At 42.9% G+C, this 27,647-nt stretch overlaps 1 protein-coding gene and 2 long non-coding RNA genes across 9 annotated transcripts in view; 1 reads left to right on the forward strand and 2 right to left on the reverse strand.

The window, feature by feature from the left end:
* Positions 1-576: 576 nt before the first annotated feature.
* On the reverse strand, positions 577-15,002 carry LOC127493956 (uncharacterized). Of its 2 annotated transcripts, none has more exons than XR_007924604.2 (3): positions 14,031-15,002; positions 5,722-5,907; positions 577-5,605 (listed from the first exon to the last, which is right to left on the reverse strand). It is a non-coding gene; the product is annotated as an uncharacterized lncRNA (long non-coding RNA). The 2 variants fall into 2 exon arrangements; XR_007924605.2 differs by lacking the exon at positions 14,031-15,002 and adding an exon at positions 9,166-9,649.
* A 7,373-nt stretch (positions 15,003-22,375) lies between these two features.
* The window catches only part of LOC103350448 (uncharacterized), a 47,301-nt gene continuing 42,029 nt past the window's right edge, over positions 22,376-27,647 (forward strand). For 2 of the 4 annotated variants that reach the window (XR_007924601.2, XR_007924600.2), the window contains exons 1-2: positions 22,376-22,583; positions 24,153-24,202. This is a non-coding gene — a long non-coding RNA (uncharacterized lncRNA). The remainder of the gene's footprint in view (positions 22,584-24,152; positions 24,203-27,647) is intronic. The other 2 variants (XR_007924599.2, XR_007924598.2) reach the window with 1 other exon arrangement.
* SKIL (SKI like proto-oncogene) overlaps positions 22,886-27,647 on the reverse strand; it is a 40,842-nt gene continuing 36,080 nt past the window's right edge. For all 3 annotated transcript variants that reach the window (XM_070072528.1, XM_070072529.1, XM_070072530.1), the window contains exon 7: positions 22,886-27,208. In XM_070072528.1, coding sequence (XP_069928629.1) covers positions 27,050-27,208 — 159 coding nt within the window. In that variant the 3' untranslated portion in view covers positions 22,886-27,049. The remainder of the gene's footprint in view (positions 27,209-27,647) is intronic.

A 27,647-nucleotide genomic window follows, 5' to 3' on the forward strand; every position in this document is an offset into this window, starting at 1 on the left:
GCCACGACAATCGCCCACAAGCCGAGTGCTGCCAAAACTCAAACCCTGGCTTCACCACTTCACTGGCTGTGGGACAGGGATGCTTCACTGTTCCTGGCCTTGCTTTCTCATCGGTAAAATGGAGATGAAAATGGTGCCTATGTTATAGGTTTCTTCATGTTTAAGTGCATTGATACACATTCAGAGCGTAAAGCAACATCTAATGCCAAGTGTTCAGTGAAGCCTGGGCTTGTTACTACAACACGAAGCTTCAGAACACTTGTTTTTGCATTTATGTGTTCTCCCTGCATTCATATTAGTTTTATTTGTCAAACTGATCTTACAGGACTATGTGTTTTGTTTTGTTTTGTTTTGTTTTGTTTTGTTTTGTTTTTTGAGTGAATTCTGTGTTTGGGAGGCATTTCCTCACTGGGGTCTATTGACCTGGTATTTCCTGGCAACATTTTTTTTTAACTTTTATTTAATGAATATAAATTTCCAAAGTACAGCTTATGGATTACAATGGCTTCCCCCCCCCATAACGTCCCTCCCACCCACAACCCTCCCCTTTCCCACTCCCTCTCCCCTTCCATTCACATCAAGATTCATTTTCAATTCTCTTTTATATACAGAAGATCAGTTTAGTATACATTAAGTAAAGATTTCAACAGTTTGCTCCCACACAGAAACATAAAGTGAAAAATAATAGATGATTTTTTTAAATGATGATGAAACCAGATCAGACCTATTGTCATGTTTAATCCCAGTGAGAGTCAAGTTGGGAATTGATAATTTGTTTTTTGGTTTTTTTTTTTTACAGAAGATCAGTTTAGTATACATTAAGTAAAGATTTCAACAGTTTGCACCCCCATAGAAACACAAAGTGAAATATACTGTTTGAGTACTCGTTATAGCATTAAGTCTCAATGTACAGCACATTAAGGACAGAGATCCTACATGAGGAGTAAGTGCACAGTGACTCCTGTTGTTGACTTAACAAATTGACACTCCTGTTTATGGCATCAGTAATCTCCCTATGCTCCAGTCATGAGTTTCCAAGGCTATGGAAGCCTTTTGAGTTCTCTGACTCTTATCTTGTTTAGACAAGGTCATAGTCAAAGTGGAGGTTCTCTCTTCCCTTCAGAGAAAGGTACCTCCTTCTTTGAAGACCTGTTCTTTCCACTGGGATCTCACTCACAGAGATCTTTCATTTAGGTTTTTTGTTGTGGTTTTTTTTTTTTTTTTTTTTTTTTTTTTTGCCAGAGTGTCTTGGCTTTCCATGCCTGAAATACTCTCATGGGCTTTTCATCCTGGCAACATTTTTTAAAATAGCTTTTGGGATGGGAGAGTGTTGTAGCAATTAATATGTGACTTGGGATGCCCGTGTCTCACTTCAAAGTGCCTAGGTTTAAGTCCCAGCTACACTTCCCATTCCAGCTTCCTGCCAACCCACACCCTGGAAGGCAGCAGGTGATGGCACAAATAGTTGGAACCTTGACGTCTACATGGGGATCCTAGGTGGAGTTCCAGGGTCCTGACTTCAGCCTGGCCCAGCCCTGGCTGTTGCAGGCATCTGGGGAGTAAAACAATGAATGGAAGATATTGCTCATTCTCTTTGTCTCCCCCCCACCCTCCACTTTCAAATAAAACAAAAATAAAAGGAAGGCCGGCCCTGTGGCTTAGTGGGTAAAGCTGCCATCTGCACTGCCAGCATCTCATATAGGCACCGGTTCATATCCTGGTTGATCCACTTCCCATCCAGCTCTCTGCTATGGCCTGGAAAAGCACCCTGCACCCGCACGGGACACCAGAAACTCCTGGCTCCTGGCTTCAGATTGGTGCATTTCCAGCCATTGCAGCCATCTGGGGAGTGAACCAGCAGATGGGAGACCTCTCTCTCTCTCTCTCTCTCTGCCTCTTCCTCTCTGTAAGTCTGCCTTTCAAATAAATAAATATTTTTTAAAAATAAATAGAAGCCATTTTTAAAAAATAGCTTTTGGACTAAGTATAATATATAACATAAAACTCAAGCAACATCAATTCATTGCAAAAGCAGCTGTGAAGTCTGCACATGACACTCCATTTGAAACTCGAAGTCATGCAAATCCCACCAATCGGAATGCACCGGTGCCCAGATTACCCATGGATCACACAGACAGGTGAGTGTGAAGCCAGATTTCAAAACTCAGGCACTCAGTGGCAACACGAGAGGCCCAGCTGCTAAGACTGCTGTCCTGGAATGGCGCCCTCGTCACCACCTGGGCTGCCAGTGACCCACATCACTCGAGCCCTTCCTCTACACGGTGAGAACGCCAAATGCTCCCTTGTGGTCATCGCGAGGACTAAGTGAAATAAGTTACCACAGTCTTAGCACAGCACCCGGCACTGATGGCCACTCACGAGTGTTAGCTACAGTTTGTGTTATTTAGAAGCAAAATAGGTTCATTGGAAATGTGAGTTGCTTTTAATAAATGTGAAAGCTAAATAATTAGGATATTATTATCTGATGAGAGAAATCAAAAGATTAGTGTCTAAAACATCCCAGCATGCATGAACAGAAAGCTACCCAAGTGGCCACCTGTTTGAATGAATCAGCTGTTAAGTCAAGAGAAGCCACGTCCATTTGGAAGGAAGCAGGCAGCCATGGACACCCAGGACCAGGAAGCCCAAAGCAGTTGCAGGTGATAAGGGTCCCGTACATCTACAGGAGATGGCACACAGATTCTCAGGATGCTGTCCCATTGGTAACGCTCTTGGTATAATGGGGAAGTCCCTTAAATCATGTTAGCTGGGGAACTCATGCTAACTCATGCTAAATGCATGCATAGGCACCAGCATTGTAGCGTGGTGGGTAAAGCTGTCTCCTGTGACACCACACCCATATCAGCACTGGTTTGTGTCCTGGCTGCTCCACTTCTGATCCAGCTCTCTGCTAATGGCCTGGGAAAGGCAGGGTAGGATGGCTCAAGTGCTTGGGCCCCTACCACTGCACCATATGGGAAACCTGGATGGAACTCCTGGCTCCTGGCTCCTGGCTCCTAGCTTCAGCCTGGCCCAGCCCCGGTCATTGTGGCCATCTGGGGAGTGAACCAGCTGATAGAAGTTCTCTCACTCACTCGCTCACTCGCTCATCTAGAATGCTCGATTTTTTTTTTTTTTTTTTTTTTTTTGACAGGCAGAGTGGACAGTGTGAGAGAGAGAGACAGAGAGGAAGGTCTTCCTTTTGCTGTTGGTTCACCCTCCAATGGCTGCCGCGGCCGGCGCACCGCGCTGATCCAAAGGCAGGAACCAGGTGCTTCTCCTGGTCTCCCATGCAGATGCAGGGCCCAAGGACTTGGGCCATCCTCCACTGCACTCCCTGGCCACAGCAGAGAGCTGGCCTGGAAGAGGGGCAACCAGGACAGAATCCAGTGCCCCGACCAGAACTAGAACCCGGTGTGCCGGCACTACAAGGCGGAGGATTAGCCTATTGAGCCATGGCACCGGCTAATGCTGGATTTCAAATTAATTAATTAGTTAAAGGCATCCATAATACTTAGCTGTGACTCTACTTCCCAAGCCATCTTTGTGCTTAGAATCTGACTTCCCTGGGGCCAGCACTGTGGCTTAGTGGGCTAAGCCTCTGCCTGCGACATTGGCATCCCATATGGGTGCTGGTTCATGTCCCAGCTGCTCCTCTTCCACTCCAGCTCTCTGCTGTGGCCTGGGAAAGCAGTAGAAGATGGCCCAAGTGCTTGGGCCCCTGCACTCATGTGGGAGACCCAGAAGAAGCTCCTGGCTCCTGGCTTCAGTTCGGCCCAGCTCTGGCTGTTGTGGCCATTTAGGGGAGTGAATCAGTGGATAGAAAACCTTCTCTCTGTCTTTCCCTGTCTGTAACTCTGCCTCAAATAAATAAATAAAACCTTTTGGGGCCGGTGCTATGGCATAGTAGGTAAAGCTGCGGCCTGCAGTGCCACCATCCCATATGGGTGCCAGTTGGAGTCCTAGCTGCTCCACTTCCTATCAAGCTCTCTGCTATGGCCTGGGAAAGCAGTGGAAGATGGTCCAAGTCCTTGGGCCCCTGAACCAAGAAGCTCCTGGCTTTAGATCAGCACAGCTCTGGCCATTGCAGCCATTTGGAGAGTGAACCAGCAGATGGAAGATTCTCTCTCTCTCTCTCTCTCTCTCTCTCTCTCTCTCTGCCTCTCCTCTCTCTGTGTAACTCTGTCTTTCAAATAAATAAATAAGTCCTTAAAATAAATAAATAAATAAAATCTAAAAAAAAAAAAAAAAAGAATCTGACTTCCCACCTTAGTAAACTGGCATTCCAGAGCTACCACAGTCCCGAGTACCCTCCCAGTTGAGAGTCAGTCTATCAGAGTCCAATAGTCTCAGTTTTCTCCCAGAAAACTCTGCCATCCTGTGTCTTCACATTTCTACAGCTAAAACAGAACTAGTAAAGTGTACTCAGACCCGACTTCAGGCCTCTGACCCTCAGTCCTGTCTTCTTTCCATTATGAAAAATATAAGAGTCTTTCGTATGACTCCAGAGAAAGTTCCTTAATTTTACTTTTGATTCAAAGGAACTTACGGGGAGGATTAGAGGGCCACTCACGGCCCTAAAACCTGATGTTCACTGAACGAAGAAAATGGCCTGGTTAACTATTTTCTACTATTTACACCTACACGTCATTCATCAGACTAGTGATTTAGTTAGAGTGTCACTGCATATGGCAAGGCAAATGTTTGCAGACCAACTTCAAAAGCCCAAGCGGACAGCAAGGCCTAGGCCAAAGAGTGAGCTCTCAGCGCCTACTAGTGGTTGTCTTTTACCATGGCATGGCAGGTGAAACATTTTCTGTGTAAAAGAGGCTGTGGATTAGAGAAACATAATTAACCTCAACTTGACATGTGCCAAAGAAGTGCTAATTAGACACAACTCTCGTATTAACTTCTCTGAAAGCCTTTTTCATAGATTAAGAAAGATGCACTCTGTAGGAAACCAGACATGAAGACACAGGACATAAATAAAATTGTGTAGGCAAGATTTCTGATTTCAGATGTCTAAAAATGCTAATAAGATTTGTTTCTAAAGGATATATTCTTTGGGTAGATTTTAAATACTTGACAATACAAAAGCCCCAGGTACAAACATCTTCAGAAGTATTGTGGTACAGATTCACTGTATGTAAGTATATCAAACATAGCCTTCTAAAAAGTGAAATACCCTGGGAGCTCCAGGGTTCTGTGTTTTGGTTTTTGATTTTGTTCATCATTGTAACTCATGTGTGCCTTCAATACACGTCAGCTGAATGCAACTGAATTGAAGGATTGGGGCGGGGGGGAGGGAGAGAGAGAGAAAACTTACAAGTCCCTGCATTGGGCTGGTACAGAAATCTGAGACCCTGCACAGAAGAAATCGGAGGCAGGAATTAGAAGCGGTCAAGGGAGTTGGCTAGAGGCGGGGCATAGTCCTTGGTGGCCACAGGAATCCACTTCCTGTTCCTTGTAAAGTGCAGCCTTCTCCAATAGCAGGGGTTGTACCTCCCAGTTCCTCTGCAGAAAATCTCTGATTACCTCAAGCGGCATAGCTCCATCAAAGAGCAGCACCGTCACAGTGACTTCCATCTGGAGCTCCAAAAAACAGCTACAGGGAAAAGAAATTGCCTTTTCAGAATCCCACTTCTTACCTTCCGCACACAGCCCTGATACCATTCCTTCAGAGCATTTCATGTAGTGAATGTAGTGAAAACAATGAAATACCTGGAGTTTTTGGTCCTCTTGGTGTTTTCTGTCTTTGGACACTCAATTCTATTTATCTGCTTCTCTACCAGAGGTCTCAGGACACACTGGATGACAGCATGTCTAGTTCAACCTTTATAGTATGATGATGCTTCCTGAAGACTACATCTCAGTTGTAGCCCAAACTGGAGATCACATTTTCTAAAACTGTAATAATAATAAAATGTGTAAATTTGTAATGTATTTATTTGAGAGGCAGAGAGAGAAAAAGGCCAGCAGAGAGTTCTCTTCCATTGGTTCACTCCCCAAATATCTGCAATGGCTGGTAGCTAAAGCTGGGAGCCAGGAGCTCCATCCAGCTTTCCCATATGAATGGCAGGGAGCCGACTATTTGAACCTTCACCACCGCCTCCCAAGGTCAACATTAGCAGGAAGCTGGAACCAGAAGCCAGGGCCAGACATCAAACCCAGCACTCCAAAATAGAATGCAGGCATCCCAACCAGCAACTTAACTGCTAGACCAAACACCTGCCTCAAGTATGTCAGTACCGGAAGGAAAACTAAGAAATAACCTAAATATAAAGCTAAAATTCTTTTTTTTAATTTTTTTTAATTTTTAAAGCTAAAATTCTTTATATCAGAAATTATTTTTTTTCCAAAGATTTTATTTATTTTCTTGAGAGGTAGAGTTACAGACAGAGGGAGGCAGAGAAAAAAGTCTTCCATCCACTGGTTTACTTCCCAAATAGCCACAATGGCCAGAACTGGGCCTATCCAAAGCCAGGAGCCAGGAACTTCTTCCAGGATTCCCACATGGGTGCAGGGGCCCCAGTACTTGGGCCATCTTCTGTTTTCCCAAGCTATTAGCAGGGAGCTGGATCAGAAGTGGAGCAGCCTGGACTAGAACCAGTGCCCTTATGGGATGCGGGCACCACAGGCAGAGGCTTGGCCTACTACACCACAGCACTGGCCCCCAAGCTCAGAAATTAAGAGTATATGTTTCCATTTTGCTACCTAAAACATGGAAATAACAGGTCAAATTTTAACTTTTACTGAAAACATGAATTATAAAATGATCAAATCAATTAGGTGTCCTCTCATTCAATTAATACATAATTTTAAAAGCATAATTTGAATTATCAATAATAGAGTTTCCTTTAAAAAAAATGTCCAGAAAAGACGCTTCTGTCTCCACCATACCTATTGTTTTTGCTTTTTGTTTCTTACATAAATCAAAGTTCCATTTTGTTAAGTTACCTTGAGTGGGAACATTCTTGAACTCCAAGGTCTAGAATAATGCTAGAACAGGGTGGTTAAGAGCACTGGGCTGGGATCCTGACTGATCTCTTACTGATTGTGTCATGTAGCCTTTTTTTGTTAAATAATCATGTTAACAACTAATGTTCTATTTCCTGCCAGTAAAATGGCATTAGCAATAGCACTCACTTCGTGATGGTGGTGAGAATTTCATGTGCTGCTGTATGTAAAATGCTTGGAGGAGCATCCAAAACATAATGAGTATTCAGTAATTATTAGCTTCCACATCAAAAATAATAATGCACTTGGTTGTAAACCTGATTGGGAATAGACTCTTAACCTTTATATTACACAGCAGTGAACTTCAAAATATATCAAAATCCAGCAGCACATAAAGAATTTGAAAGGAAAGAGAATAACATCTCTTCTCTAATCAAGGCATTTTTAACTGCTAAGATTAGAATTATCTAGTCACCCTCTCTCTTTGCCATTTAGATTTAGGAACTAGATTTCAATTCCACTGAAGATAGTATTTTGTGCAGAAATTAGTTTGGCCACTAGGGGGCTCTCACAGTCTCCCGTTAGTGCTAGATAGACGTGACTTGTTAAAAATAACAGGAAGGATGAGCATTACAAAATACCAACAGCACCACTGACAGGCCGCTTTTCAGAAGTAATCTGACAACACATAACAAAAGGATTTAAAATGTGTATATTCTAAAACCAAGAAAATTATGTAAACATTTAACTAAGTTTTTCAAATTTACATGTCAATCAAGTGTTCAATTAAGAATTAGGTTATAAAACATGCATTTCATGGGGCTGGAATTGTAGCATAGCAGGTAAAGCCATGGCCTGCAATGCCAGCATCCAATATGGGCACCAGTTCGTGTCCCTGCTGTACCACTTCCGGTCCAGCTCCCTGCTAATGGCCTGCGGAAAACAGCAGAAGATGGCCCAAGTGTTTGGGCCCTGGCCACCCACATGGGAGACCCAGAAGAAGATACTGGCCATCTGGGGAGTGAACAAGAGTATGAAAGATCTCTCTCTCTCTCTCTGTGTGTCTCCCTCTCTATCTATAACTCTGACTTTCAAAAAAACCCTTAAACAATATATGAATTTCAAAATACAAATTGCTGGAGGGCCGGTGCAGTGGTTCACTTGGTTAATCTTTACTCTGCCTGTGGCGCCAGCACCCCAGGTTCTGGTCCCGGTGTGGATGCCAGATTCTGTCCCAGTTGGTCCTCTTCCAGTCCAGCTCTCTGCTGTGGCCCAGGAGGGCAGTGGAGGATGGCCCAAGTGCTTGGGCCCTGCACCCACATGGGAGACCAGGAGGAAGCACCTGGCTCCTGGCTTCAGATCAGCGCAGCACACTGGCCACAGTGCGCTGGCCGTGGTGGCCATTTGGGGGGGGGGGTGAAGCAATGGGAAAGGAAGACCTTTCTCTCTATCTCTCTCACTATCTTTATCTCTACCTGTCAAATAAATTTTAAAAAATACAAATTGCTGGTTTCTTAAATATATGTATTTGGGAAACAGTTGCTGAAATAGCAACAAACAGTTCTATCAGGTACTGAGATTGAGGGATTTTCCTCCATTTTGTTCTCTAGGCATTTTCCAGCTTTCCATAATGAACACGAGTTGCTATGATAAGGAGAAATTTCTATGTTTAAATTTGAAATATTTTGGGGCCAGTGTTGTGGCACAGCGGGTTAGGATGCTGCTTGGTGACACCAGCATGCTCTATCAGTACACCAGTTCAAGTTCCGGCTGCTCAGCTCCCAGTTCAGCTTCTTGCTTACTGCACCTGGGAAAGCAGTGGATAATGGCCCAAATACCTGGGCCCCTGCCACCCACGTGAGAGACCCTATGAACTTCCCAGCTCCCGACTTGGGCCTAGTCCCAGCTCTTGTGGCCATTTGGTGGGAGAGTGAGCAGATAAAGATTCTCTCTCTCTCTCTCTCTCTCTCTCTCTCTCTCTCTCTCTCTCCATCACTCTGCCTTTCAAATAAACAAATAAAATTTAAAATATTTTAAGTATTTTATATATTCATTATTATGTAAAGGTCTATAAAGAGCCCAGTCCCCTACACCCTATGTGAACAGGTGGGTGTATAAGTTCCTCACTGGCAGTCCTGTTCCCCATTCAGAACACAGTTCAAGCCCTTAGGATTGAAGAGCTGGTGAGTGCTGCCAGCAACCCATCACCTCCACTGTGCGGCCGCTCCTCCAAGCGATGTCCTTTCCACGTGTCCTCAACTGCCTGGCTGCTCCCCTCTGGCAACGCCGCATTCTCTCAACCTCTGCGCCTTACACCTGCACTCCATTCTGCAGGAGATGGCCTCCACCAGCTTCCAGCCGCGCCTTCAGAAGCCTTAGTTAGCCCAGTGAGCTCAGCCACGGGACTCCCCTGCCTCCTCCCGGGGCTCTGAGGATCCCCCACAGCACCCTGTGCATGCTTTGATCAAAAACATGAATGATCCATTTTGTAGTTTTTACTTTTGAACTTCACTGTACGGACTGTTGACTTGGTATGTATGATCCTGCATCTCTAACTGGCTTCCAACCCACCCTCCCACAGCTCCTTCTGCCTCGAAGGCTTCCCAGTGCAATCACGGCTCCCCACCGCCACCCCTACCCTTACCCCAGCTCAGATCTTTCAAAGCTCTGGTCCGGTGTCTTCTTGCATGGGAGCAGTCCCCTCCCTGAGGTTGAGATGAGTTGCCCCCCACCCCCCGGGATTCCCGTGCCCTCCCCCCGTCCCCCCCACCCCATGTCAACCTCTTGTCTTGAACACAGCCATGCTGCTTTGAAATGATCTGTTCTGGTGTCTGTGAGCTCCCCAAGGGCAGAAGCTGTGTCTCACTCATTGCTCTAAATCCAGCACAGTGATCATTGTTCTCTGAGCTAAATCCCAGCCCTCCAAGTTCTCCAAGTGAAAACTCTAGCTTTAACGGATAAGATTCTCTGCCATTGGCCAGCGCCATGGCTCATTTGGCTAATCCTCTGCCTGCAGCGCCAGCACCCCGGGGTTCTAGATCCAGTTGAGGCGCCGGATTCTGTCCCGGTTGCCCCTCTTCCAGGCCAGCTCTCTCCTGTGGCCCGGGAAGCCAGTGGAGGATGGCCCAAGTTCTTGGGCCCTGCACCCGCGTGGGAGGCCAGGAGGAAGCACCTGGCTCCTGGCTTCAGATCAGCGCTGGCCACAGCGGCCATTTGGGGGGTGAACCAACGAAAGGAAGACCTTTCCTTCTGTCTCTCTCTCTCACTAACTCTGCCTGTCAAAAAAAAAAAAAAAAAATTGTCTGCCATCAACCAAGACCTTTCAGGGGGAAATTTCTGGTACTGTTGTGTGATAAAGCAGCCTCTAAAACGGCCCCCACGGAGCCCCACCTCCTGACAGTCACGCCATGTGCAGTGCCCTCCCACACCGTTCCAGGGTTAGTGGGTGTGACAGAAGGAACGGTGCATCAGCTGCAAGATCAGGTGATGGAAAGATGGGGCCGAATAGGAGAGGTGGGGGTGGGGAATGGGGGACTAGGAAGCTCCAACTCTTGTTTTCCCACAGAAACATTCAAAAAAAAAAAAAAAAAAAAAAAAAAAAAAACAGAACTGTTGAACCAAAGCCAGAAACCAAGCAAACACACAATCAAGAAAAAGCCATCTTTAAGGCCTGCGTTTGGCCTAGCTACCTAAGGTACCTACATCCCATTCTGGAGTGCAGGAATTGGATATGCATCTCTGGCTCCCAGCTTCAGCTTCCTCCCATTGCAGATCCTGGAAGGCAGCAGGTGGTGGCTCCAGTGACTGGGTTCCTGCCACCCACATGGGAGACCTGGATTGAGATCCCAGCTCTCAGCCATTGCAGGCCAGGGAACTCTGTCTATAGATCTCTGCTTCTTGAACAAATAATTTTTAAAAAATCTTCAAAATGATAGGAAGATTGTGTGGTGTTCTACTTTCCCTTCCCCAACCCTCTAGCCAGTGTGGTGGATGTCTTGACCCTAGAGGAACAACTGCCAGCCCAGTGCCCAGGTTCCTTCCTCGAACCAGTGAGACGAGAGCAATGACTCGTCGTCAAGAGAAAATGACTATGAACATCCCTTCTAACCTATCTGAGGACCACAGGAAGGATGGATGCAAAGCTCTCGTCTCTGTCTTGTCCATCCCAGAACTGGGATGAGGAAAGCAGTCGGTACTGCTCCTAAAAGACACAAGGTGGACCACAGACTCAGATGCCTGGCGCAGAAGTTCATAGCCACATAGGAAGGACCACCGGTAAGATGAGCATACCTAAGATGTCAGGAGACAAGTGGGAAAAGAGAGGTGGGAGCCATCAGTACCAGCAACGTAGCAGGAACCATGGTGGTACCAAGTGATCAGCTCTACAGAGAATACCAACAAACCTTGCCACTGACAATCTTTTTTGCTGTTGTTGTTAGATTTATTTCATCTACTTGAAAGGCAGAGTTACAGAGAGAGAGAGACGGAGAGAAAGAAATCTCCCATCTGTTGGTTCACTCCCCAGATGGCCACAACAGCCAGAGCTGAACCAATCCGAAACCAGGAGCCAGGAGCTTTTTCCAGGCCTCCCATGTGGATGCAGGTGCCCAGGCACTTGGGCCATCTTCCACTGCTTTCCCAGGTGCATTAGCAAGGAGCTGGATTAGAAGTGGAGCAGCCAAGACTCCAACCAGCACTCAAATGCTATGCCAGCTCAGCAGGCTGTGGCTTACCCAGTGCCATAGCACTGGCCCTGCCACTGAGATCATCAACAGCTATCTCCGCTAGAGAAACCCAGAGGAGATACCAGTGCACACTTCTTTCCCTTCCAAGAAGTGACCCCTATAGAGCCACTTCAATAAAGGAACGACCAAATCTCCCAACTTCCTGCGTTCCCTGCCCCAGAGCCCCAGCTGTGTTCCGAGTACTCTCATCTCCAGACTACACTGGGCCTCCCCAGGGCTCAGCAGTGATCTTGTTCAGAATCCCAGAGCCAAGACTTCACTACCTGGGCCTGCACCGAAGGCCTGGCTCAGCTAGACAAACAGGCCCCAGTCCGGCAACCATTGCAACGCTGCTAACGCCTGGGTTCCCACGCTCGGCTGCCCCGTGCTTCACAAGCATCCACACCTTGCACACTGCCAACAACACGGCAGCAGGGTTGATTGTACCCTCAACTGACACACCCAAAATGGAGGTATATGAACTGCTCGACAAAGAAATCAAAATAACTGTTTTCAGGAAGCTCTGCAAACCTGAAGAAAATACAGAGAAACAATTCAGTGAAATCAGGAAAACAATAAATGACTAAAATAACAAAGTTAGCAGCAAGATTGAAACCATAAAAAATTCTGACACTGGGGTTCGGTGTTTTGGTGAAATGTGTTAAGCTGCCGCCTGGGACGCTGGCCTGTTATCCAGGCACCGGTTCATGTCCTGGCTTCTCCACCTCTGATCCAACTCCCCTGATAGCGGCCTAGGAAAAGCAGCAGAAGATAGCCCAAGCGTTTGGGCTCCTGCCACCCCGAGGAAGCTCTTGTCTCCTGGCTTCAGCCTGGCTCAGCCCTGGCCATTGCAGCCACCTGGGGCATGAGCCAGCAGACAGAAGATCTCTCTGTCTCTCTTTCTGTAACTCTGACTTTCAAATAAATAAATAAATTCTTTTTAAAATGACACTGAAAAACAACAAAGGCAATGAAAAATGCAATTGAGGGTATCAAGAGCAGAACTGATCAAATAGCAGAAAGAATCTGAACTTGAAGACACTATTTGAAAACACAATCAGCCAGCACCCGCAGCTCAACAGGCTAATCCTCCACCTAGCGGCGCCGGCACACTGGGTTCTAGTCCCGGTCGGGGCGCCGGATTCTGTCCCGGTTGCCCTTCTTCTAGGCCAGCTCTCTGCTATGGCCTGGGAGTGCAGTGGGGGATGGCCCAAGTACTTGGGCCCTGCACCCCAAGGGAGACCAGGAGAAGCACCTGGCTCCTGCCTTTGGATCAGCGCGGCGCACCGGCCACGGCAGCCATTGGAGGGTGAACCAACGGCAAAGGAAGACCTTTCTCTCTGTCTCTCTCTCTCACTGTCCACTCTGTCAAAAAAAAAAAAAAAAAAAAAGAAAAAGAAAAAAAAACACAATCAGACAACAAAAAAGTAGGAAAAGTTGGAGGATTCATGGGATAGCAAATGTGTGGTTCACTGGCATCAAGGCGCACAGAGGCTTGCGCTGAGAGCTGGGGGGAGTAGTCAGGTGGGTCAGGTGGGTCTGGGCAGGCCATGGCCGTGTGGGGGCTGGGCTGGGCTGTGCTGTGAATGCTCCGACCTGATCCACAGGAACTTGGGGGAGGACGAGGAGAAGGCATGGCGGGAGGGGAAGTTGTTGTTGCTGGGGTGCTGAGGAGTCACGGAAGATCCCCATGAGGCGGGCTACTTGGAGGAGGAATGGCAGCCGCCCTGGGCAGTGGTCTACAGCAACACCGTCCAGTCCACCGTGGCCACTGTCCAGCCCTCGGACAACCTGCAGACGATGGGCGTGGGGCCCCTCCCAGGACGAGGCCAGGCAGCTAGCTGTTGGCACTGTCAGGCACCGCCGAGGAGCGGGGTGCTCTCCCACCTGACCTGTCCCGCGGCATCCGGAGGCTCCGAGCTGACCACCGCCCACCTGAACCACCTGCCGCGCGGGGCCGCCGAGTGGGTGTGCTTCTGCCCCGCGTGAGGACCACAGGCACGGCAGATGCACACTTCACCTTCAAGGCCCTGCACTTCAAGACGCTTGCGATGGAAGCATAAGAAGCGGGTCCACTGCTCCTAGGGCCTCACAGCCCTCATCTCTTGCATAGCCTGGAGGGCCAGAGGACTCGGGGCTAGCGCCTGAGAGCATGGAGCCGTGCACAGCATCCACTACAAACGGTTCCCGGCCCCGTCCAGCCTCCTCCTCCTGCAGCAGCAGCTGTGTGAGAGGACCGCACACAGCCCGCTGGCTGTCAACCTTCCGAGGACACAGGGGCCAGCAAGTGCGACGGGGCAGTAGGCTACACCCCGGGACGGCCTGAACCTGAACGTCCGCAAAGATTACCGAGGAGATCTACACGCACTGACGCCGGGAACAAGCGGTTCGTGTGGGACGCCTCATTGACGTCAGTGACGTCCGTGACGTCACAATCATGAACAACCGAGACTCTTCTGAAGGGAGGTGGGTCTGGCACAATGGGCGACCGGTACTCTGCTCGTCGGGGACAAGATCACGCTCTCCTAGGCGTTTTTGCCCTCTCCTCTCTGTTCTCGGTGCTGTGCCCCGCCTCAGTTCCAGATGGGGGAGGGTCTGCCCCAGGCCGCCTTGTTGGAAGCTTGCCCCTGTGCAAGGTGCCCCGGGGGGCCACAGGACCGGCTTCACGTGCGTCTGTGCTCCCTGGGCATCTTTCTCGGTCAGTTGTTTTGTTCTGTGATAAAGAAAGGTCACATGCGGACTCCCCCCAGGCCTGTGTCCAGAACAGCACCCACTTCTCCAGCCTGGACCCCTGAGGCCTCCCAACAGCTGCCTCTGACCCAGCCCAAGGCCAAATGTGACAGGGATTGTCCTGTCGCCACTGCTCAGAGGCCCCAAAGGAAAAAGCACAGGAAGCCTAAGACACCACCGTTCCTGGAGACCGCGGTCCACCTGCTCATTCTAGAAGCCTTTTCAAAAAGTGAAAGCAAGCCGGCGCCGTGGCTCAATAGGCTAATCCTCCACCTTGCGGCGCCGGCACACCGGGTTCTAGTCCCGGTTGGGGCGCCGGATTCTGTCCCGGTTGCCCCTCTTCCAGGCCAGCTCTCTGCTATGGCCAGGGAGTGCAGTGGAGGATGGCCCAGGTGCTTGGGCCCTGCACCCCATGGGAGACCAGGAAAAAGCACCTGGCTCCTGGCTCCTGCCAGGATCAGCGCGGTGCGCCGGCTGCAGCGGCGGCCATTGGAGGGTGAACCAACGGCAAAAGGAAGACCTTTCTCTCTCTGTCTCTCTCTCTCTCACTGTCCACTCTGCCTGTCAAAAAAAAAAAAAAAAAAAAAAAAAAAAAAAAAAAAACAACAACACAATCAAAAAGTGAAAGCAAAAGCTGCAAACAGAAAACTTTTTAAAGAAAAATTACTTGAGGGGGCCGGCGCAATGGTAGCGGGTAAAGCCGCCACCTGCAGTGCCGACATCCCATATGGGCGCCAGTTCATATTCTGGCTGCTCCACCTCCGATCCAGCTCTCTGCTATGGCCTGGGAAAGCGGTGGAGGATGGCCCAAGTCCTTGGGCCCCTAGACCCGCATGGGAGACCTGGAGGAGGCTCCTGTCTCCTGGGTTCAGATCAGCACAGCTCTGGACATTCTGGCCAACTGGGGAGAGAACCAGTGGATGAAGATCTCTCTTTGTTTCTCCTTCTCTCTGTGTGTAACCTTTCAAATAAATAAACCTTTAGAAAAAAATGAAAATTACTTGAAACTGTCCAGTCCTGACCAGCACTAACCCATAGTGACTCTGTGCCTGGAGTGTGCCCGCTGTTTTACACCTGACCCTCTGCTGGGCACTCCCTGTGCGAGGGGCACCCCTGCTCTGTCTGCCACAGAGCTGGGTTCCCAGGGCTGTTTCTGACAACTGCCAAGGTCACGGAAGGCCATGCCCACCAGCCCTGGGCCCCGGCTCTATTAGCCCAAATGTAGCACTAACCTAGGAACTACTGCTGCCTGCTGAGGACCCCGCTGTGGGCCCCTCACCCCCTCACACCCACGAACCAGGCCCTGGGGCCTTCACCGTTGAACACTTCCTGCCTTTTTTTCATGTCTGATGGAATTGTTCACCTGGTTTGAAATAATAAAATGTAGAAACCAAAAAGGAGCAGAGAAAGAAGATTGGTTTAAAAAATAATAGAAAAGGGGCCAGCACTGTGGCACAGCTGGTTAAAGCCCCAGCCGGCAGCACTGGCATCCCATATGGGCACTGGTTCATGTCCCGGCTGCTCCACTTCCAATCCAGCTCTCTGCTATGGCCTGGGAAGGCAGTGGAGAATGGTCCAAGTCCTTGGGCCCCTGCACCCATGTGGGAGACCTGGAGGAAGCTCCCGATTCCTGGCTTCGGATCAGCACAGCTCCAGCCATTGCCGTTATTTGAGTGAACCAGCAGAATGGAGGACCTCTCTCTCTGGCTCCACCTCTCTCTGTAACTGTCTTTCAAAATAAATAAAATAAATCTTTTAAAAACATTTTTTAAAAATAATAGAAAAAAGTTTCCAAACCTGGAGAAAGACATAAATGTCCAGGTACAGGAGGGTCAGTCTCCAGTCAAGTTCAATCCAAATAAGACCACCCATGACATGAACTGATAAAGATCAAAGACACCTAGGATTCTCAGCAGCAAGAGGAAAGAAGCAAATGACAAATAATTTCAAATCTGCCCAGCAGGGACAGTCGCAGGCCAGGAAGGAGTGGGATAACCAAAGTGCCAAAGGAAAACAACAGTCAACCACGAATACCTTACTCAGCAAAGCTGTCCTTAAGAACAGACAGATAAAGATTTCCAGACAAAAGCTGGAGCTCCCTGTCACCAGACCTGTTTTACAGGAAATGCTGAGGCACTTCAGGCCAAGAGAAAAGGGCTGTACTGAGAAAACATATAACAGTGTAACACTCACAGGAAAAAGTGAATAGGGTCTAATTCAGAAGACTGTAAACACTGTAAAGGTGGCATGGATATCATGTATCTTTAGTATTGAGGCTCAGAGACAAAATATGAAAAATAATATTTAAAAACTTTGACATATACGATACAAAAAGAAGTAAATCATGATGTCAGAAAGCATAAAATATAAGAGGAAAATAAAAGTTGCAGTTATTTTATGAGATCAGGATTCAACTGTAATCGGCTCAAAATACCTGTTATAAGATGTTTTATGTAAGCCTCATGGTAACCACAAATCAAAAATTATGATAGACTAAAAGGAATCAAAGCAAATCCTTTGAGAAAGTAACCTAGACAGAAAACAAGAGAGGAAGAAAGGAACAAAGAGTCTACCAAACAACCAGAGAATAATTAATAAAATGGCAGTAGTCTTTATCAATAATTACCTTGAATGTAAATGTTTTAAATTCTACAGTCAAAAGACATACATATTTAAATGCCTGGGTTCGGTGCCCAGATCTAGCTCCTGACTCATGCAGACCCTGAGAATCACCACTGATAGCTCAAGTGATTGGGCTCCTACCACCACATGGGAGACCTGGATTCAGTTCTGGGTTCTCAGCTTTGGCGCCCAGCCCAGCCCAGCCCAGCCCAGAGCCAATGCAGGTATTTGGGATATGAACCAGCATAAGGGAAGCATTCTTTCTCTCTCAAATACACCAATAATTTTTAAATTACAAAAGACATACAGTGGCAAAAAGAACAAATAATCAAGGTCCAATTTTATGGTACCTAGTCATTTCAGCTTTAAAGATCACATAGATTGAAAGTGAAAAGATATTCCATGCAAATAAAAACTAAAAGAAAGTAAGGATACCTATACTTTTATCAGTAAAATAGATTTTAAGTAAAAAATTGTAAAGCAAAACAAGATTATTTTACAATGATAAAGGGACTGATAAATCAAAAAGATACCATAATTGTAAATATTTGTGTACCCAATATTGGAGTAAATACATAAAGCAAATATTAATAAATTTGGAGAGAGAAAGATGACAACACAAATTAATAAGCAACTTCAATGCCCCACTTTCAATAACAGACAGGTCATCCAGACAAAATTAATAAGGGAACATTGTATTTGAACCACACTTTAGATCAAATGGATGTAACAGTAATATAGATTCTACCCAACAGCCATAGAATGCTCGTTCTTCACAAGTGCTCATGGAACATTCTTCAGTACACACCATTTGTGAGACCACGAAACAAGTCTTAAGAAGACTGAAATCATATCAAGTATCTTTTTTTTTTACCAGTATAGTGTGAAATTATAAATCAATAATAGGGGAAATTTTAGAAAATTCACAAATACATGGAATTAAACAACATACTCCTGAATAACCAGTGGGTCAAAGGAGAAATCAGAAGGGAAGTTTAAAGCTACCTTGAGGCAAACAAAAATGGAAATGCAGCATGCCAAAACTTAGAGCAATCAGCAAAAGTGGTGCTAAGAGACAAATTTATAGTAATAAACACCTACATTAAAAAGCAGAAAAATCTCAATCAACCTAATATTATGCCTTAAGGAACTAGGAAAAGAAGAACAAATTGAACCACAGTTAGTAGAAGGGATGAAATAATAAACACCAGAGTAGAAAAAAAAAGGAAAATAGAGACAAAAAAAGCAATATAAAAAATCTACAAAATTAAGAGTTGGCTTTTTGAAAAGATCAACACAAACAAGACTAGCTAGAGTAAGAAAAAGAGATATTCAATAAATAAAATCAGAAATGAAAGATACATTACAACTGATACAACAGAAGTACCAGGAGCTTCAAAGCAATGTACAACAAACTGATTAACTGAGAGAACATATAAATACTCAGACATGGGGCCAGTGTTGTGACATGGCAAGAAAAGCCACTACCTGCACCATCAGCATCCCACATGGGCACAACACATATATGTCCCAGCTGCTCCACTTCCAATCTAGTCTCCTGCTAATGCACCTGGGAAAAGCAGTGGACGATGACTCAAGTGTTTGGGCCCCTGTACCAGTGTGGGAGAACTGGATGAAGCTCCTGGCTCCTGGCTTCAGCCTGGACCAGCTCTGGCTGTTGGTGGCCATTTGGGGCATGAACCAGTAGATGGAAGATCTCTGTGTAACTCTTTGAAAGAAATAAATGAATAAAGCCTCTTTTAAAAAACATTCTCAGACACCTGCAACTATTAAGGTGAAATCCTCAGTTAATAGAAAATCTGAACAGATTAATCATAAAGAAGGGTCTGGCACTCTGACGTAATGAGTTAAGCCTCCCCTTGCATTCCATATGGGTGCTGTATCGTGTCCCAGCTGCTCCTATTCTGATCCAGCTCTCTGCTTATGGCCTGGGAAGGCAGTGGAAAATGACCTGAGTGCTTAGGCCCCTGCTGCCACATGGGAGACCTAGAAGAAGCTTCTGGCTCCTGGCTTCAGATAGGCTCAGTTCCAGGCATCGTGGCCACTTGAGAAGTGAACCAGAGGATGAAAGACAGTTCTCTCTGTCTCTCCCTCTCTCTGTCTGTAACTCTACCTCTCAAATAAAAAAAAAAAAACTTAAAAAAAAAAAAAGAGTAAGGAGACCAAATCTATTTAAAACTCTTCCATCAAAGGCCAGAATCCGATGGCTGCAGTCCTGAATTCTACTAGATATTTATGGAATAACACCAATCCTTCTCAAATTCTTGAAAAAAAAATTGAAGAGGAAGAAAAACTTCCAAACTCATTTTATGAGGCCAGCTTACCCTGATGCTAAAGCCAGATGAGGACACTACAAAAAAATTACAAACCAATATCCTTAATGAACATAGATGCAAAGACCCTTTACAACATACCAAAAAACTGGATTCCACAGAAAATGTAAATGATCGTTCATAATGAACAAGTAGAATTTAATACTGGGTTGCAGGATGGTCCAACATATCCAAGTTTATAAACATGATGCAACACATCAACAGAATGGAAGACAAAAATAATATGCTCACCTTAATAGATGCAAGTCAGCATAATTTCATGATAAAAACTGAACAAAGTATATAAAGAATGCATTAAGAAATGTACTTCAACACAATAAAGGACATAAACAAGCCCACAGCTAACACAGAATTTATGATAAAAAGTTAAAAGCTTTTCCTCTAAGAACCACTTCAAGACAAGGAAGCCCACTCTTGCTGCGTCTATTCAAAAAAAAAAAAAAAAACCCCTAAAGACATCATACTACCTCACTTCAAACTCTACTACAAAGCTATAATAATCAAAACATCATGGTACTAACATAAAAACAGACACATAATTCGATAAGCAATGAAACAGAGGCCCTACAAGTAAATTCATACATTCATAATCAATTTTCAACAAAGGTGCAAAGAACACATTAAGGGGAAAGGGCAGTCTCTTCAATGACCAATGTCTGGACTAATGGATCCTTAGATGCTGAAGATATTAGATGCAAAAATCAACCCAAGATGAATTAAAATCTTAATGATAAGACCTCAAACCACTAAAAGAAAACGCAGGAGAGAAGACGAATAACGTTGGTCTGAGCAATGTTTTTTTTTTTTTTTATGTGAACCTAAAAGCACAGACAACAAAAGCAAAAATAAGCAAGTAAGATTCATCAAGCTAAAAAGCTCCACACATATAAGGAAACCAATCAACAGAGCAAGAAGACAACCTATGGAATGAGAGAATATACTTGCACACCATACACCTGAAATAAGATTACTACCCAAAACATGTGAGGAACTCAACGCAAAAGTATGAAAATAAGTAACATAATTTTTAAATGGACTAAAGATCAGTGGAGACCACTGTGTGGCACAAGATGTTAAGCCACTGCTTACAACACCAGCATCTCATATCAGATTCCTAGTTCTAGTCCCAGCTACTCCACTTCCAATCCAGCTCCCTGCTAATGGCCTAGAAAAGCTGTGAAAGATGGCACATGGCCTTGTGCCCCTGACACCAACACGGGAGACCCAGATGAAGCTCCTGTCTCCTGGCTTTGGCCAGGCCCAGCCCCAGCCATTGCGGCTATTTGGGGAGTGAACCAGTGGATGGAAGATTTCTCCCTGCCCCCTCACTGTGTAACTCTGCCTTTCAAATAAATCAATCAAAAACCAAAACATATTGACACAATTTTTTTTTTTTTTACTTTCTTTATTTGAAAAACAGATTTATAGAGAGGCAGAGGCAAAGAGAGAGGTCTTCCATCTGCTGGTTCACTCCCCAGATGGCCTCAACAGCTGGAGCTGTGCCGATCTGAAGACAGGAGCCAGGAGATTCTTCCAGGTCTTCCACACAAGTGCAGTGGCCCAAGGACTTGGGCTATCTTCTACTGCTTTCCCAGGCCAGAGCAGAGAGCTGGACCAGAAGTGGAGCAACTGGGACTCAAATTGGCACCCATATGGGATGCTGGCACCACAGGCGGTGGCTATACCCATATGCCATAGCACTGGCCCAGCACAGTGTTTTTTAAACAATCCAACCACATGCTGTGTGCAAAGACACTCATTTAAAATCTAGAAAAAATAGGATAAAAGTGAAAGGATGAGAAAAGATATTCCATGCAAATAGTAAGCAAAGGTAAACTAAGGTGGCTACATTCTCAGACAAAATAGACTTTAAAAGCTATTGTGGGGCTAGCCTGTGGCATAGTGGGTAAAGCTGCTGCCTGAAGCACCAGCATCCCAGGTAGGCACCACTCCAATTTCCAGCTATTCCATTTTGGATCCAGCTCCCTGCTAATGGCCTGGGAGAGCAGCAGAAGGTGGCCCAAGTCCTTCAGACCCTGTCACCCGCTTAGGAGACCTCCTGGCTCATGGCTCCTGGCTTCAGATCTGCCCAGGTCCAATCATTGTGGCCATCTGGGAAGCGAATCAGCAGATGGTAGACCTGTCTGTCTCAAGTAAATAAATCTTTAAAACATACACACACACACACACACGTAAGACTTCACACTCATAAGGATAGCCATTATCAACAAAATACATAGAAAGTAACATGTTGGTGAGGATGAGCAGAAATGAACCTCTGTGCATTTCTGGTAGAAAGATAAAATGATGCAGCCCTGTAGAAAGGCAAACTTTAAACACAAGATCAGCATGTGACTTTCACGCCCAGGTATCTTCTAAGAATCTGAATATTGTAGATCCCTGTAGTCCAGTGTTCACAGCAGCATTAATCCTATTAGATAAATGGCAGAAACAACCCATATCCACCAACAAATGAGTAGAATGTTGTACAAACACAGAATATTCAGCCATAAAAAGGAATGAAATGGACAGCTTGAAAATACGCTAGATGAAATAAGCCAGACACAAGGACAATCTTTTGATTCCACTTAAATATCCAGAAAAGGCAAATTCTTAGAAAGTACAATAGAGGTTTATCAGGGCATAAAGGGGAAAGGAAAACAGTGAGTTTGTTTAATAGGTTCAGAATTTGTTTGGAATAGCTAAAAAAAAAAAAAAAAAAAAACCCTGGAAATAAGTGACGGTTGAGGAACACTGTGAATCATGTACTTAGTGATATTAATTCACACATTTCCCTGGCAAGTTCTGTTTAGTTACCACAAAAATAAAATTAGAATTTAGAGGCATTATAGTCAGACTATCTGGTCCCCGCCTTCTGATACTCATTCTTGGATCGTGTGTGAACTGGACTAGTGGCTAGCTTCTGACAAACAGGATGAGGCAAAAGTCAGAGTGTGATGTAAGAGTCTAGGTCATAAAGAAACTGTGGCATCACTGGAGTAAGCCAGTCACCAGGTCCACAGAGTGAGCAAGTGAGCACCACCTGTTAACAGCGATGTGACAAGCTCAGAAGCAAATCCTCCAGCTCAAATCAAACTCTCAGATGACATCTTGGCAGCATCCTAATCACATTCCTACAGGAGCTCCTGAACCAAAACACCAGTAACCGATCATCCAACCTGCAATCCTCAGACAAGTAAGCTATTTGTTGTTCCAAGCTGCTACATTTTGAGTAATTTACTATGCAGTAGTAGGTAGCGCACTAGGGGTGGAGTAAATATTTAAAGCAAGAGGCCACAAGAAAAAGAAACATCATCAGATGGTGGTATTATAATCACCTGGAACTTTGCATAAATTTTCTTACTTTATAAAATAGGTTTTTGAAGTTAATCACATAGTGTGTAATGAGTAACAGCCACTGAAGGAATGAAAGGAGAAAAATGTCAATTTTAGGGGACAAGAAAGTTAACTTCACACAGGATACTGAGATCAATCAAATTTCATTGGCATTAAAAGTTTTTATTTGGAATTTGATCCACAATCTATACAAGTTATTTACAAGCCATGAAAATGGAAAACAGCACAAAATACAATTGAGGTATAAGCTAAGAGCACAGTATGCCATGTTTCAATAAATATAATTCAAAATTTGTAAACTAAGTGACCAGATAAATGAGTCTTATATTTTAGTAAAACCATATAAAATATTTATTTCACGTGAGGTAGAGGACAGTTTTGTTTGTCATGTAATGCAACCAACCACAGCAATTTTAACCATAAAACTGTACATCATTGGCAAAGTTTTAAATTGAGTTATGGTCAATAGTCAGCAATGTGTACAACAGTTGCAGAACAGCTAATTCCCATTAACCGCTTCACAGATTAAGTTTAGAAATAATTTAAGACTTCTATGTTGGCTTAAAATTATCAAGATAAACATACAGTCCTAACAAGATGTTTTAAAGCAAGTATATTTTAATTCTCAAAAATTCTAATTCTTCAAAAGATACCTAAGTTTAGCAATTATTTTAGTAAAATGTTTTTACCAGAACTACTTCTTTAAGTATGCTGTGCTTTATTTTCAAGTGAGGTATCTATAGTGAGGAAAAAAAAATCTTATAAATTTCTTTTATATTATACTAACTTAATACACTATTTTGTTTTCTGGGCTTAACTTTTAGAATTGTTTTTACATTTGATCACTTTCTAATTCAAAAACAGTAGCGCTACATAAAACATTTAACTGTATTACTAAACAGGGCTCCAAAGTGTATTAGTTTAGAAGCCATTTAAATGGAAAGATTTTACCAAAAAAGAGAGACACTGTCCTTTGAAACAAGATGCAATATAAAATACCCTTAATGCTTTTTTTTCCAATATTGGAAGGAGCCTATACTACAACAAAAATTTAAGCTGTTTAAATATTCAATTCCACAACATACATTACAGCAGTTATAAGTCCCTTATTGCTGAGAGCTTCCATAAAAACTATTAACAAGTAGTTCTAAGCACAGAAATAGATGTACAGTATAAGCACAATTTTTCATTGTTAATTTTTAATGTCCTGTCATGTGTATTGGACTCATAAAAGGCAAATAAAAAACGAGGATTCTTCCCTAGATAACCAAAACACAAGTCTTAACTGTTGAGAAAATTTTAGAAGTTGATCAAAAACCATCAACACCAGCTTTAATTCTAGAAAAAATACCTTGAGCATGTTTTATATTACTTCAGTTTCCTTACCATTTTACTTTCCTTCAAACAGAAGCCACAGATGTGCAAATAAACTGGTTGCTCTGTCATAACTTCTAAAAGGTATGAATAACCTGCAAATATAGTACTCAATCTATTTAACCTACTTCAGTAACTGCTTTATAATTCAATATGTACAAATGTTTTATATCTAAACCAGTAATATATTAAATGCTATAAAATTGGTTCAAGAAGCATAAAACATACTGGTTCTCATGACGCAGAAATTCAAGCAAAATATGCTTTACAAAATCTAAAGTACAAGCCAAATTTAAGTTGTTGGTCAAATGTTTTTATAGTGTTACAAGTTACACTTATGAAATTAGGATGTTTTAAGAATTTCCTCAATGACAGAAGGAAGTTTTACGCAGATTACTTTTTAGATTTGGTACATTTTTCTCATAATATTCAGACTATGTTAACTATCACCACCCAAATTAAACCACCCAGTAAGCTATTCTTTCCTCCTTCTAAAGACATACAAGTTAAAACTTTTTAAAGGTTGTTTCTTCTATGCAGCCTTTTAGAGTAAACATTTTTACTTTTCTTAAAAAATAAAAAGTAATATGAAGTTTAGAATCTGCTAAAGAATGTGGCACACATAAACTAATACCAAAACAAACTTTAAGGTAGCAACCCACACACAAAACACGCATGCAAAGAAAAAACAAGGGTTACATGGATAATACATTTTAGCAGAGGCCACTTTAAAAGTTTTACAAAATCTATTGTTTTCAAGCTGTGTGGTACAGTATAACTTAAGAGTTACTTTTAACAATAATAGCTGTAATATCTACAATTGACTAAAAAACTATTTTCAAGGAAGTTAGAAAGCTATGGCACACTAATGTACTGGAAATGAAGAGTATCATATGGCAAGTTTCCTTTAAGTTAAGGACTACAAAAATAAAGAGTTTAAAATAATTCAAAAGTATTTAGACACTGCTTAGAATTTTATAATGTATTTCAAAGGCTAAGCAAGTTATTTTAGAAGTTTTGGATTGACACAAGTAAACTTATCATTTAATAAGTAACATAAATGATAAGAAAGCTTATCATTTAATAAGTAACATAAGCAGAACTTATCATTTAATAAGTAACATAAGTGAATTAGAAAACTAAATGAAACTATAGGTACTTGATTTTGCCTTCCAAAAATATGAGTTACTACACAACTAATTTACAACTAAAATAAAAGTGTATCATAAGTGTAATTTTTTTGCAAGGTCTAAATAAATTATATTAGGGAGATATGCATTTTCAACATTTGTTCCATCTTGAGATTCCAAGAATCAATAAATTAAATTACAGGGTAAATATAGTAAAAATTGAAATGAAAAGTAGAAAATACACATTTAGATCATACTCTGTTTAGTAAAGTTCCCTTTTAGGAACTATAGAAATTCTTTTGGGATATATGAGTACCATTAAGAACAATCTGAAAATAACTGGTTAATGATAAGCTATGTGATTTTTTTTTTTTTTTAAGTTCTACCAACATTAGAGTACCTGCCTTCTACAATGGACATAGCACACAACTTTCATTCTAGTTCACTTGTAATAATTTCATACAGAACCTTGTCAGAAAGCATGAAAAACAAAATTCATGGGGTTAATAATGTCAACTACTGGTGGTTTCAGGAAACTTTCCTTTAAAAAACTGCATACTAACAATTTTTTTTCTATTATCTTTTAAGCCAAGAATTAACAGGAAATTTGCTTTTAAAGAGTGACAGACTTTTCTGTGCAAAAAAAAAAAAGTACAGAAGATGTTGCCTCTTCCCAAACTATGGAATTCTTTTGTAAACTAAAAATTATCTAAAAATTTTAGTAGCAGATAATTAAACTCCTATACAAAGCTATCATACACTATCAGTTGACTGTAAATTCCTGATTTTGATATTAAGTAGTAATTGAAAATGGTCCATTCGTGCAAATTTTTGGTAAGACTTAACATTTAACATACAAAAGTCCAAAATAACCTTCAATATGTTTAATATTTTACAATTTAAAGGAAAACAAATCCATTATATAAATTTCATTCCAACCCATAGCTACATACAAAACCTGTACAGAAGGACTGTGGATTCTATAGAAACTGATGTACATCAATGACACCAATTCTTCTCAACATTATTATTTTCACACCACTATTAACAACATAAACAAAAGTTCAGAAATCATTATTTTTCTGAAGATACAGCGTAAAAAATTTCTAAATATAACCACATTAAACCTGAAAAACAAATTACAACTGCTTCTTACATTTAGCAGCAATGCGTAACAAAACATCTTACTCTTTCCAATGACACCCATGGGTTATGCTATTCCTTCATTAATGAAATTCCTCTTAGGAGACATTTAAAAGAGAACTGAGGATTGAAGAAATTCATTCCACAATCTGAACAAAGTAAAAGCTAATGTCTGTGTATAATAATGAGTATATATATCACTTATAAAGGAGATTGTGTTAATAAGAAAAATGCAGATTCAACTCCTTGAATAGTTCTATAGTATATATTTGAAATATAATGCCACCATTATATCTAAAATTGAGTCTGAAATATGGATAACAAAATTGACCACAGCTATTTCCCATCACATAATGCAGCTTTTAAAAAGTATACAACTGTTAAATTCACATTAGAAATATAGGCAGGTTATCTACTACTTGAAATCCTATATTGTTACTAAGCTGAAAAAAAAATACAAAGAAACCTACATTTTCATTCATTTGGAAAATGTAAAAATTTATGTACTAATATATAATCTCTTCACTTTCTTTGATCTACAAATGGGTAGAATGCCTAGCTATTGTCATGCGGATAAGTTGTTCAGAATTCTATTACCAAAGCAAGCAATAAACAAAAAAACCCTGTCAGTATACACAGATGATCTCTTTAACAGTTCCTATTCTTTAGCAGCCTTGGATGACTTCAAAATTTGCAGCTTTAACTCTTTTATCATCATCTCTAACTTCTGTCTTGCCTCCCGCTCCTGTCTGAGTTCATCTTGGAGTTCTTGCCTATCAGCTTCAGCGTGGTCCAGTCTCTGTCTCAGTTCTGCTAGCTGTGTGATTTAAAAGGCTGTGTCAATATTCATTTAGTTTTGTTTTTCCATTTAATCTTATACCACAGCAAAGACCTACTTTCACATTATGTTTTACAAAACAAACTATTTCATGCATACCACAGTCTTTTAAGTATCTAATACTATTACCTTGACATTCAACATGACATTAAATTGAAGGTAAAGCAAAGGATCAAGAGGAATAAACACCTAAAACACCTACAGCACTTTAATTATTTTCTGTGCATTACTAGATCCTTGTTACAACCTGTTCAAGCTAATATTTGTACATCTTCCCTCAAATGTGAGCAACTATTAACATAAAGGATTTACTTATTTATTTTTGCTTCAGTGCTTTTGAATAGAGTAGGCAACAGTTATTTGTTAATATGTTGATTTGAAAGCATATATTATTAAAATAATATTTGATCATCAGAGA

This window comes from Oryctolagus cuniculus, chromosome 4 (genome assembly GCF_964237555.1).
Source record: "Oryctolagus cuniculus chromosome 4, mOryCun1.1, whole genome shotgun sequence".
Lineage (NCBI taxonomy): Eukaryota > Metazoa > Chordata > Mammalia > Lagomorpha > Leporidae > Oryctolagus > Oryctolagus cuniculus.